The 12,778-nt window shown below is 41.8% G+C and overlaps 1 protein-coding gene across 1 annotated transcript in view; it reads left to right on the plus strand.

Moving 5' to 3' along the window:
- Nucleotides 1–142: 142 nt before the first annotated feature.
- OXSR1 (oxidative stress responsive kinase 1) overlaps nucleotides 143–12,778 on the plus strand; it is an 85,541-nt gene continuing 72,905 nt past the window's right edge. Inside the window, exon 1 of the mRNA XM_020914943.2 lies at nucleotides 143–546. Coding sequence (XP_020770602.1) covers nucleotides 477–546 — 70 coding nt within the window. The 5' untranslated portion in view covers nucleotides 143–476. The remainder of the gene's footprint in view (nucleotides 547–12,778) is intronic.

Here is a 12,778-nt window from a genome sequence, read left to right on the forward strand (position 1 = left end):
TCTTCCTTGGGCTTCCTTCTTGCTCGCTGCTTATCCAGCCACACTTGAAATGGCAGCTGGAGGCGGGGCCGAGGTGGGGGGCATGCCCGACGCGGTGACGTCAGCGCGCTGCGTGTCGGCAGGTGGAGGGAGAAGGGAAAGTTTGGCCAGTGCGTGGGGCTGAGGTGGAGGGCGGGACAGAGGGGCTGGGCCCAGGCGAAGCTCTTGTCGCTGCTGCCGTGGAGGCCGAAGCCGGGACCTGGGCCGGGGAGGGGAGTGCCGGCCGCGGAGGAGCAAAGAGGCGAGGTTCGCGGGTGCTTCGAGCCCCCCACCGCTCTGCCGCGCGGCCACCCAGCGCCAGGCGCCGTCCGACCCGTGGCTGTTCGCGAGGCGGTTGGTGGGGGCGCGGCGGCAGCGGTTGGGGGTGGGGAGAGGCGCGGCGAGGAGAAGAGAGAGGTCAGTGAGTTTGCGGGAAGACCGAGTGTCGTGCCGCCGTCATGACCGAGGACTCCAGTGCCCTGCCCTGGTCCATCAACAGGGACGATTACGAGCTGCAGGAGGTGATAGGTGAGAGCTGGCGCCGCGGAAGGGGGAGGCGCCGCGCTGGGCGGCGGGTGACACGCCGGAACGTGGGGTCCCGCGGGAGCTCGGGGAGCTTGGGTCTCCCAGATATTCGTGGGCGCTAGAGTGTCTCGGGGGTTGGTAGGGCGCGTGGGTGAGGCTCGGGGTTTGTGCAGCTCCTGCAAGGCGTGGAGGGGATTTTGAGAGGCGCGCCGGTGCGGCGAGGTGGGGTGGGGTCTGAGAGGCTCGTCAGAGATTTGTGTGGCGACAGATGTTTGAACCTGAGCCACAGATGTGTCTGAGAGAAAAAAGAAAAGTGAATATGTGGGACAGGCCTTTACAAGGCGTTGCGAGGAATGGGGTATTGCAGTTGGGGCTCGGTCATCTATTTATGGGGTGATAGGTTAAGGTGCTTCTGTTCAGTTCTGCATCCGCGTGAGAACCCCCCGGGAAGTGCCAGGCATTGCTCGGGCGGAACTGGGGAGCCTCTCCAGATGAAGCTGCAGGTACGGCACTGAGCGACATAGACCAACTTACGACTGCTTGGAATTGACTTCCCAGCCAGGGAGGTAGACATTAAATAAGTAAGCAAATAAAAAGAATTACAGGTGCTAGTCAGGAAACAAGCAAGATGTTCTGAGAGAGAATAACGTGGAGACCTAATTGGGGCCATTTCAAGGAAGATGCTTTTTCTGAGGTGTCGACATGTAAGTTGAGCGCTGAAGGATGAGAAAGAGTCTTGAGGGCAAAGGGAAGATTATTCCTTACTGAGAGATGAGGAAATGCAAAGGCCCCAGAGAAGGGGAAAAGCTTGATGTGTTTTAGGACCCGAAAGAAGACTGGTAAGGTTAGAAAGGTAATAGAGGAGCCAGATTTTAGGGACCTTCTCAGCCTAGGAAATTTTAAGTGTTATTGGAGGGTTTCAAGCAGAGACATGATACGATCCTATGGGTCTGGCTGTTGTGTGTGGAATGGATTTGAAAGGGGTCTGGGAATACCAGCTGGCAGAGATCAAAGCTTGCACAAACATGAATTGTAATTCTCAGAGGCACAGTGATTGGGGGAGGGTGGGGACTGGGGATAAGGGGAGTATTTGTTGGACAACAATAATCTAGTGATCTTAGAAATCAGAAGGGAGTGGGTTTAGCTAAACAGAAGCTTGATCCAACGGACATCAGCAGACCCCTGTGTATTGGAGGATGATTGTCTGCTTTGCTAGATCAGCATCCTGTCCTAAATTAGTTTTATAACAAAGAGTGGCTGAAAACTCCTTAGCTGTTTGGGAGTTGGGGGGAGTGACTGTTTATTGCATTTTGTCAGTGTTTAGAGAAACTTTGTCACATTTCTTTTTTTTTCCCCACTTGCTTCTTGTATCAAAACAAATCTGGGGTAAGATTTATGTGAAGACATCCAGTCTTTTTCCTTAAGTTGCTTCATGGATCTGGTCCTTACCATGTGCTACATCTTTGATCTGCACTGGTTCGTTCTAAAATTGCTTCTGAGTACCTCCATCAGAATTTCATATTGAAAAAAGGGATTAAGTGGGAGACTCCAAAATGATGTCTAAAAAAGCAAGGAAAAGGGGTCTCTTATCATTTGAGAAGAGGAATTTTGCTTTACCTTTCTGGTAAGGTGTACATCTTTCTAGGGTGAAGGGTAGCATTGTGGTTGTTAATGCTTTTGGTATTAAGGTGGCACAAGGCTCTAGAGCTTTAGAAACTTGTTGATTTGCTATTCTCAGACCAATAGGATGTCTGTGAGTGAGCAAAAGGGAGGCCAGCCCTCTGGGATAGGGTTAGTCATCTTCTCACTCCAAAAGTTAAGAACTCTCATGTGATTTGACCACCTTATTTTTAAAAACAACTTTACTCTGAGATATAATTTCACCCATTTTTTTTTAGTATAAAATTAACCCATTTTAAAGTGTAAAATTAAATGATTTTAGTAAATTTATTGTGGTGCACCAATCAGTATAATCCAGTTTTAGAATATTTTCATCACCCCAGTGAGATCCCTTGTGCCTGTTTACAATTAATCCCTGTTCCTACCTCCAGTTTCAGGCATTCGCAAACGTTTCCAACTCATAGATTTGCCTTTTCTGGACATGTCATGTAAATGGGATTGTGTAATATATAGTGTTTTGTGTTTTGCTTCATTCACATAGAATAAAATTTTTTCATTTTTAAAAATTTATATACCATAAAATCCACCTGTTTTAACTGTACAGTACTATAGTTTTTTGGGTTTTTTTTTTTTTTTTTTAGTAAATTTACAGAGTTGTTCAGTCATCACCACAATCCAATTTTAGAACATTTCCATCATTCCAAAAAGATGTCTCATGTCCATTTGCAGTCACTCCCTGTTCCCACCCCCTGCCGAAGGCAACCACAAATCTACTTTCTGTCTCTATAGATTTGTCTTTCCTGGACATTTTCCCATAAATATGATCATATAATACGTGATCTTTTGTGTTTTGTTTCTTTTACTTGGAGTAATGTTTTTTGAGGTTCATCCATATTGCTGACTGTATTAGTACATTATTCCTTTTTATTGGATACCACTTGATGGTCACTGGATTGCTCCCGCCTTTTGCCTATTTTGAATAATATTGCTGTGAGCATTTTGCATCAAATCTTCAGGTGAACATGTTACATTTTTATTGAGTGGAATTGCTGGGTCACATGGTAGATTTATTATATGTTTGACTTTTTAAGGAACAAATTTTTCAAAGTAACTGTGCCATTTTACATTCTCTTCGGCCATGAATGAGGGTTCCTGTTTCTCTGCATCTTTGCCAGAATTTGTTGTCTGTCTTTTTGATTAAAGCCATCCTAATGGATGGGAAGTATATCTGATTGTGATTTTTGTTTTGCATTTCCTTAATGACTAATGATGGAGAGCATCCTTTCATGTGCTTATTTATTAGCTTTTCATATCTCTTCTTTGGTGCAATGTGTATTCCAATCTTTTTCCCGCTTGAGTTGTCCACTGGGTTGTTCTCTTCTCACTAAATTATAGAGGCGAGTGTGAGTGTTAGGTGTCTATTCATTCTGAATATGAGTCCTTCACCTGATACGCGATTTCAGATATTTACTCTTGTCTTTTCATTTCTTTGGCAAAGTGGGACAGCAGGGAGTCAGGACTTGCTGGATCTTAGTTCTCTGACCAGAGATCGAAAGTGGCCCATGGCAGTGAAAGAGCCAAGTGCTAACCACTGGACCACCAGGGAATTCCCTTATTACAGCATTCCCTCCCCCCCCCCCCTCAATTTTATCATTTTCTTAATGCTGTCTGCTAAAGCATGAAAGTTTTGAATTTTGGTAGAGATTATTGATTTTTGCTTTTATTGATTGTGCTTTGGGTCTTGTATCTAAGAAATCTTAACTAGCCCAACATCACAAACATTTTTTCCTATGTTTTCTTTTAAATATTATAGTTTTAGCCCTTAAATTTAGTCCCCTGATGTATTTTGAGTTGAGTTTTTTGTAAGGCATGAGGTAAGGTTTTACAGATGAAGACACGTGCATGCATGCTCACTCAGTCGTGTGACCCCAGGGACTGTAGCCCCCCAGGCTCCTCTGTCCATGCGGTTTTCCAGGCAAGAGTACTGGAGTGGGTTGCCATTTCCTTCTCCAGGGGATCTTCCCAACCCACAGATCAAACCCAGGTCTCCCACATTGCAGGCAGATTTGTTACAGTGTGAGCCACAATGGAAGACTTAGAGATATTGTAAGTGCAGGAGATAGAGGAATTGAACGTGCATCTCCTGCATTGGCAGGCAGAGTCTTTAACCATTGAGCCACCTGGGAAGCCCAGAGACACAGACAGAAAGGTAAAATGACTTGTCCAAAGTCAGAACTAGTTATGGGCGCAGTCAGTACTGGTGTCCAACTATTGCCTAACCCAGGATTCTTGTCCTTGCGTCTGCATTTTGATTGATTTTTGGAAGTAACTGAAAGATGGTGGTCATCATCCCACCTTAAAGGAAATATCCTTGCAATGGGGCGAGGGGGGGAAACTGGAGCAGATTTTTTGTAGATAACCCTTTTAGTTAGATTTATTCTCTTTTGTGTATCCTGTTTTGTCATTTTTAAAATGTTTTCTTTCTTGTTAATAAGTTCCTAGAAGTTCCTAATGTACTTCTATTACTCCACTCTTTATACACTGTGTCTCACTTCATCTTCTCAAAAGGGAGGAAAAAAAGCTTTTTCTTGAACTACAGCTTAGCACAAGCAGCAGGGGCCAATAAAGCACTGTACAGTTTTTCTAACTTTGCTTCCATGCTGAAATGTTTGAAATACAGTATTTTGTAATAAGCTCTAAGTAGTTTTCAAAATGGATTTTTGTAATTTCTCCAGATTATACTCTCTTTTTTTCAGGAAACAAATGATCAAAGTCTGGAAAAAAAGGCTTGAGGGAATCTTTTGAATATCTGTTTTCAAAGATTCTATTTTAAGGAAATAATATCATGGTGTCTCCTTTCTTATCAAAATGTATATTTATTTGAACTATAATTTTTTTTTACATGTGCTTCTTAGAACTGTATTTGTGGGGTTAGTGTCTCATGTTGTTTTGTTCCCTCATTTTCTAGCAAAATCCTATAGACAAAAGAAAATTCCCTTCCTAGAACATAATAAAAAATATAGGTTGGGAATTCAAAGGACTTCCTTTTAAAAAATTCTATTATCTTAAGCATGTTTTGGCAAGGGTTTGAAGTTCTTTAAGTATGATTGCTTGTAAAAGATGTAGTATTAATCTCACAATAATCATTCATCTTTTCAGTGTTTTTGCACTCCTTCCTAGTCTCTGCTGTTGTATTAGAATTTCTGACCAGGCGTTCTGCTGTACTTGATATGTGTTGAAGCAACTGTAAGAGTATGGACTTTGGGGTTGGACTGACCTGGGATTCAAATCCTGGCTTTACCTCTTGCTACCCATCAGATCTTGGGCAATTTATTAGTTTTAGTTTCAGGTTTTTGTCTGTAAAATGGGGATAATGGTACGTTTGTCACTGGGGCTGTTGTATGGAACTACAAGTGTTTATAGGAAGCTTTTAGCTCGTATTTATTACTCCATACTGATGATTGTTATCCTTTTGTTTTTTTCTCCTTCTTCCATTTCCTACTTTTTGGTACTGCCATAAAATGCGAAATACTACATGATTTGAAGTCTTCTAACACTTGTAATCTTGTAGTATTTTGAATCTGTTGTAATGTTTTTTGGAACATCACTGAATCTTTTTTTTTCTTACTTCCAGATCTCATTCAAGTTCAGATGGATTTGGGGATTTATTCTGGACATGGTAGTACAGCTGTGTAAGGCCCTATATTGCCCACAGTACAATATATTGGCAAAGTGGGAAATCAGTCTGACAAAGGCTTTGCCATGTTGCTTTTGTTATCATGCATTTTGAAAAACCTCAGTAAATATTTAGTGTTTACCTCAGCCTAGGTTTAAAAAATTGTTCTTTAAGATCTGTTTTTAGTAAGGTGTGATTCACCAACCTTTGATACTTTGGTGAAGGCATCCCACTAAGTTTACTCTCTACTATCTCCCTGCCTTTTAAATTTTCATCAGTTGTTCACTAGCTACACATTTGATGTCTAAAGTATCAGTTACCAAGTACAGATTTCAGGATCCCACCCCTAGCTCCTCTATTAATGTGAAAGACATAATGTTCCGTTGATGGAGTGATGTTTAATGGTTAGTGTATTTTCTCCCCTGATTGGAAGACTTCACTATGGTAACATTTTCAGGAGGCCACATTGGGCCAACAATCTCATAGGGTTGTATCAAATAGGGATTGCACTCGACTCTCTGTAATGGAAAACAAATAATAGTGGCTTAGTAAAATACTCTTTTGACTCCTTTGTATGACAGGAAAACTGAGGTGGCAGCCTGGGTGCCATGAGGCACCCAGACTCCTGCTTTTTCACTCCTCTTCACTTAGCACATGACTTGCATTCTCAGAGTTGCAAGATAGTTGTTCCACTCCTAGCCTTGTGCCTGTGTTCCAGACCAGAAGAGTATGGTGAAAGGACAGAGTCACAGGACAACTCAGGTGGTTCCCTTTGAAAGGGCTTTCTTTCCTGGAAGCCTTACTCAGTGACTTACATTTCCATTTTATTGGGCAGAACTGTGTCATTTGGCCATTTGCAAATGAATGACGCTTTTTATCCAGCACATTATTACTTCAGAAAAAACAGGTCAAAGTTCTGTTATTAAAGAAGGGAAAATTGTATGTTGGATTAGGCAACTGAAAATGTTGGCCTCGTGTTTTTTGTTTTTGGTTTTTTAAAATTAAAATAGTTAAATAAGACATTGCAAGTAAATAATTTAACCTGACACATAATAATCAGTTAATAAATGTTAGCTTTAATCTGAAGAGACAGTTGCCCACCAGTCAAGAGCATGGTGTTGAAACATCATGTAGTTCCAGTTTCTAGGCTCTTCTGTGCCGCTCAGTAATTAATGACCTGTCTTACCTTGCTTTGTAAGATCAATAATACCTAACTCATGGAATTATTATGAGAATTAGATGAGAAAAAAATGCAAGTAAAGAGTGCTCAGCGTAGCATTTGTCACACAAAATAAGAGCTCAATAAATGTTAACCAGTGCTTATGATGGTAATAATGAGGTAACACCCATGAAATCTTTGTATGGAGAACGAGCATGATTTTTATGATATTTTTGTGTTTGTTTTGCCTCAAGGGAGCAGATTTTTTTTTCTTGAAAATGTATGCTACTGCTCGATTGACTAATCCGTTCACCAAATATTTACTTCCTCTTGTGTGTTAGACACTATTTTGGATGCTAGAGATGACAGCAGCAAAGCAGACAGAAATCGCTTCTTTTATGGACTTTATAATCTGGTGATGATGAAGAACAAATAAAAGTAGGGGAAGGGATGGGAACCCCTGGGGAGAGAGATGAGTTTTAAGTAGGTCAAGGAAAGCCTTCCTGAGAAGATGACATTTGTGGAAAGACTTGAAGGAGGTGGAGAAGTGAGTGTTGTGGTTATCTGCAGGAAGTTGGTTCCCAGCAGAGGGAATAGCAGGAGCAAAGGTCTTGGAGAAGGAACATGCTTATGTGACTAAGGAGTAAGGAGACAAGGGTGGCTGGAGCAGAGGGAAACAAGGTTGAAGGGATCGGGAGAGTAAACTGGTAGGAATGGATGGTCCTGGCTATCAGATGGTATGAAGCCTAGCAAGTCCTGGCTTTTGCTTCACATAAAGTTTTAAAAGGATTACCTAGGCTGCTAGGTGGAAAATAGTGTTGTGCGGGTATGGGGGTAGAAGGGGAGGTTATCCCAGGGAGAGAGGTAGTAATGGAGATGATGAGAAGCCGTCAGATGCTGGTATAATACATTTTGAAGTTAGAGATATGCCTTTGGATTAGATGTGAGAAGTATCCAAGATTTTTTGGCAGGAGCATCCGGAAAGATGGGGTTACTATCCATTGAGATAGAGATCACCAGAGTAAACAAGAGAGATGATTCATTGTAAAACCATCAGGCTGCTTGAATAATTACTCAGAGCATATGGCAAAGCGACTTTATTTTCATCTTTGTATGGAGAACAAGCATGATTTTTATGATAATGACTGCCCTTACAGGTGTTTCTGTAAAGGAGTTTTAATTTTCACTATGACTCTGACAAGAAGGCTGATTGAGAAAAAGGTTTACAAGATTGTTTATTCTTGTGCTTTCCATGGTTCAGGTGAAAACGCCTTAGTTATCTTTCTGAATGACCAGCCTGGACTAACTCTTTAGTGGCTGTGTAAACCCTTACTAAAAAATACTTAAAATCTTTATAATACCTATCTGTTATAGTGATGGTTGGTCAGAATTTTGGGGGAAAAATATCTGCCGTTGATTTGGTTCATTTGACTTATTTTTTCCTCACAGATAGGAATAAATCCATATTTTTGCCTACTCTTTATTTCAGGATCTAGTTAAGTGGAGAGAGACTGGAAGTAAATTTTTTTAGTTCCCCTCATGCCTTTGGGCAGCTTCTTTTCTGTCTCAAGGGATAGCATCACCCAGTTTGAAGGATTTCAGAAGAAAACTCAGTCATGATTTTGCACTTGATTCATTCTGGTATGTAATGTACACTAATTCAGCAGTTAAAGAATCAGCTCGAAGAGGACAGAAGAGTGGAAGAGAGGGGACCTGGGGGTTGGTGTATGGAGGATGGACAATATATAAAAATAGTGAACTGAATTAGGATGCTTTATTGGAAATGGTTTTACATTGTTTTACAATTATTTTCCACCATATTATTCTTCATATTAGGCCAGTGCTTATTTGAGGGCATTAGAACAGTAACTTTCACACTTTGGCTAAACCATTCCTAACAGATAGCATTTACATATTTGCGTGTGTATTTACACTGAGATAAAAGTTTTACAAGATGATATTTGCATTTTAATTTTATTGAAGTATAGTTGATAGATAATATTTACTTTTACTATGTGCAATATGGACTTCCCTGGTAGCTCTGCTGATAAAGAATCCGCCTGCAATGCAGGGGATCCCTGTTCAGTTCCTGGGTTGGGAAGATCCCGTGGAGAAGGGATAGGCTCCCCACTCCAGTATTACTGGGCTTCCCTGGTGGCTCAGATGGTAAAGAATCCGCCTGCACTGTGGGCGACCTGGGTTTGATCCTGGTTTGGGAAGATTCCGTGGAGGAGGGCATGGCAACCCACTCCAGTATTCATGCCTAGAGAATCCCCACTGACAGAGGAGCCAGGCAGGCTGCAGTCCATGGGGTTGCCAAGAGTCGGATACAGCCGGGCGACTAAGCACACACATGTGCAGTGTGTCCTGATGGTTTCTAATTTGATTCTGTTTAAGAAAAAATGATGGTTGATATCCAGTAAGTTGACTTAAGGATTGAAAAATTCCTCATGAAGGAACCTGCTCTAAAGAAGAGAAAGAGAAAATATGTATCGCACAGTACTTACATTAAGAAAATGCAAATTTGAGTAGAATGTATCATATAAAATGCAACATGCTTTCAATATTTTTCTTCCCTGTACCCTCTTTTGTCAACATTTTGGTGAAATTACCTTTTTATTTGGAAAGAAGATGAGAGAATAGAGAGGAAGGAGGAAAGGTTTAATGATTTGCACATTTTATTCTTTTTACTGTTTACAATTCATCTCTGTCCAAGGCTGTATGTGCAGGAGAACTGGTGATTAAAACATGGGAAAAAGCTACAATTTAAATGGTATGGGTGAAGATGGGGAGCTGGTGAGGATAATTTATCCTCACATATTTTGAGAAAGATTCACATAATTTAGAAGCATAATAAACCTTCCCTATGCCAGATTCTTGGGGGGACACAGCTATGTTTTTTGACAGTTAAACATGTAAGATAATAGGTAAATAAATGAATAAGAATGACATTCATTGAACATTGCTTCACTTGATGCTTGCTAAGTCACTTCAGTCGTGTCTGACTCTTTGCAACCCCATGGACTGGAGCCCACCAGGCTCCTCTGTCCATGGGATTCTCTAGGCAAGAATACTGGAGGGGGTTGCCTTGCCTTCTCCAGGGGATCTTCCCCTCCCAGGGATCGAACCTGTGTCTCTTACATTTCCTGAATCTGCAGGCAGGCGGGTTCTTTACCACTAGTATTTCCAAGCATATAGAGATCCCAGAGTTACTGTGCTAATGGTAGTGGAGCTAAAGTTTGAATCTAAGTGTGTTTTCCATGGAGCTTCCTGAAGTTAGGTGAGTTTTGAATTGTGCTTTCTTTAAAAGGAGGGGGAGGTGTGGATTAATATGTAGGGAACAAGGTGGATGGCTCGCCCAGAGGCATGGAGATGGGGATGAACTAAATTGCATCTGGGATATGGAAAGTAAATTAAAGTGTTGCACTGTCAGGAAGTACAGTATCAAGTAGTGTCTGTGGTTTAGTATCTGAGGAGTGATATTGTGCAAATGGAGTATGAAGATTATTAAGATTAACAGATGGATTGAAGCTTAGGCAGGGTTTTTTTTAGCTATCTGTGGAACTTACTCATAGCTAACTATATGTGTACTGTACTCATTTGTGTGCACGTGTGTATGGTTCCGTGCACTTTTATTACAGATGTATGGTTGGGCTTCCCTGGTGGCTCAGCTGGTAAAGAATCTGCCTGCAATGTGGGAGACCAGGGTTCGATCCCTGGGTTGGAAAGATCCCCTGGAGAAGGGAACGCTACCCACTCCAGTATTCTGGCCTGGAGAATCCCATGGACTACAGTCCATGCGGTCACACTGGATACTGTTAAGGGAAAAGGGTGTGTGTATAAGATGCTACCTTACTGGGCTTCCCTGGCGGCTCAGAGGTTAAAGCGTCTGCCTGCAATGTGGGAGACCTGGGTTCGATCCCTGGGTCGGGAAGATCCCCTGGAGAAGGAAATAGCAACCCACTCCAGTATTCTTGCCTGGAGAATCCCTTGGACGGAGGAGCCTGGTGAGCTACAGTCCACGGGATCCCAAAGAGTTGGAGACGACTGAGCAACTTCACTTTCACTTTTTCATGGTTGTGTAACTGCCACTAAATTCAAGATACAGAACTGTATTCTTCCACACAGTCTCTCAGGCTACCGCTTTATAGCCATCCTAACCTGTCTACCCAGGCTTCCCTGGTGGCGCTAGTGGTAAAGAACCTGCATACCGATGCAGGAGACATGAGAGAGCTGGGTTCCATCCCTGGGTTGGAAGATCCCCTGGAAGAGGTAATGGCAACCCACTCCAGTGTTCTTGCCTGGAGAATCCTTATGGACAGAGGAGCCTGGCGGGATACAGTCCATAGGGTTGCAAAGGGTCAGACCCAATGGAAGCAGGCACGCACGCACAACCTGTCTACCCACATCCCTTATCCCTGCCAACCACTAATCTATTCTCCATTGCTGATACTTTTGTTATTTCAGGAGTGTCATGTAAATTGAGTCATAAAATATGTAACTTTGAGATTGGCTTTTTTCGCTCAGTGTAATGCCCTTGAGGTCATTGGATGACCAATTATCATTGGTCATCATATCATCATATCACATCCAAATATCAACAGTTTGTTCATTTTTATTACTGAGTGGTATTCCTCTGTGTGGATGTACCATATGTTTAACCGTTATCCTATTAAAGGATATCTGGGTAGTTTCCAGTTTTTAGCTATTATGAGTAAAGCTGCTGTGAATATTTATTTATATGCAAGTTTCTGTGTGAACATGTTTTAGTTTTTCTCAGATAAATACCAGGCATATAAATGCCAAGTTGTACAAATTCATTTCTTTTTTTTTTTTTTAGTTTTAAAAGAAATGGTCCAACTATTTTCCAGAGTGGCTATACCATATTTTATATTTCCACCTACAATGTATAATAATGCTGTTTTACCACGTCATCAGCAGCATTTGGTGTTATCACTTTAAAAAAATTTTTTTAGGGCCTCCCTGGTAAAGAATTCACCTGCCAATGCAGGAAACACCTGATTCCTGATCAGGTTCAATCGCTGATCTAGGAAGATCCCACATGCTGCAGGGCAACTAAGCTGATATGCCACAACTGCTGACCCTGTGATGTAGAGCCTGGGAGCCGTGACTACTCAGCCCACGTGCCACAGCTGCTGAAGCCCGAATGCCCTGGAGCCCATGCTCCACAACAGGAGAAGCCACTGCACTGAGAAGTCTGTGCACCACGGTGCGCAGAATAGTGAAGAGAATGTAAAGTTGAGGTGGTGAAGAACTGCGTGCCAATGCAGGAGACATGAGAGACCTGGGTTTGATCCCTGGGTCGGGAAGATCCCCTGGAACGGGATCTTTATTTGCCGCAACTAGAGAAAAGCCTGAGCAGCAATGAAGATCCAGCACAGCCAAAAATAAATTAATTAAAAATTTTAAGAAATTTTACTTTAGCCATTCTGTTAGGTTATCCTATCTCTGTTGAATTGCTGTTGTACCTTTGTCAAAAATCACTGTGTTACATTTGTGTGAGTCTATTTTTGGGTTCTCTGTTCTGATGTGTATGTGTGTCTGTGTCTCTGTCCCTCTTCTTATACCATACTGTCTTGATTACTGTAACTATATAATATGTCTTTAAATTGGGTTGTATGAATCCTTCAACTTCATTCATCTTTACTATTCTGTTGATTATTTGAGGGCCTTCGTTTTTCATATACATTTTAAAATGAAAAAAAAAAAACCTTGGAATAAGTTTGTCTATGTGTACAAAATACCTTGTGAGGATTTTA

Source organism: Odocoileus virginianus, chromosome 26 (assembly GCF_023699985.2).
Source record: "Odocoileus virginianus isolate 20LAN1187 ecotype Illinois chromosome 26, Ovbor_1.2, whole genome shotgun sequence".
NCBI classification, from domain to species: Eukaryota; Metazoa; Chordata; class Mammalia; order Artiodactyla; family Cervidae; genus Odocoileus; species Odocoileus virginianus.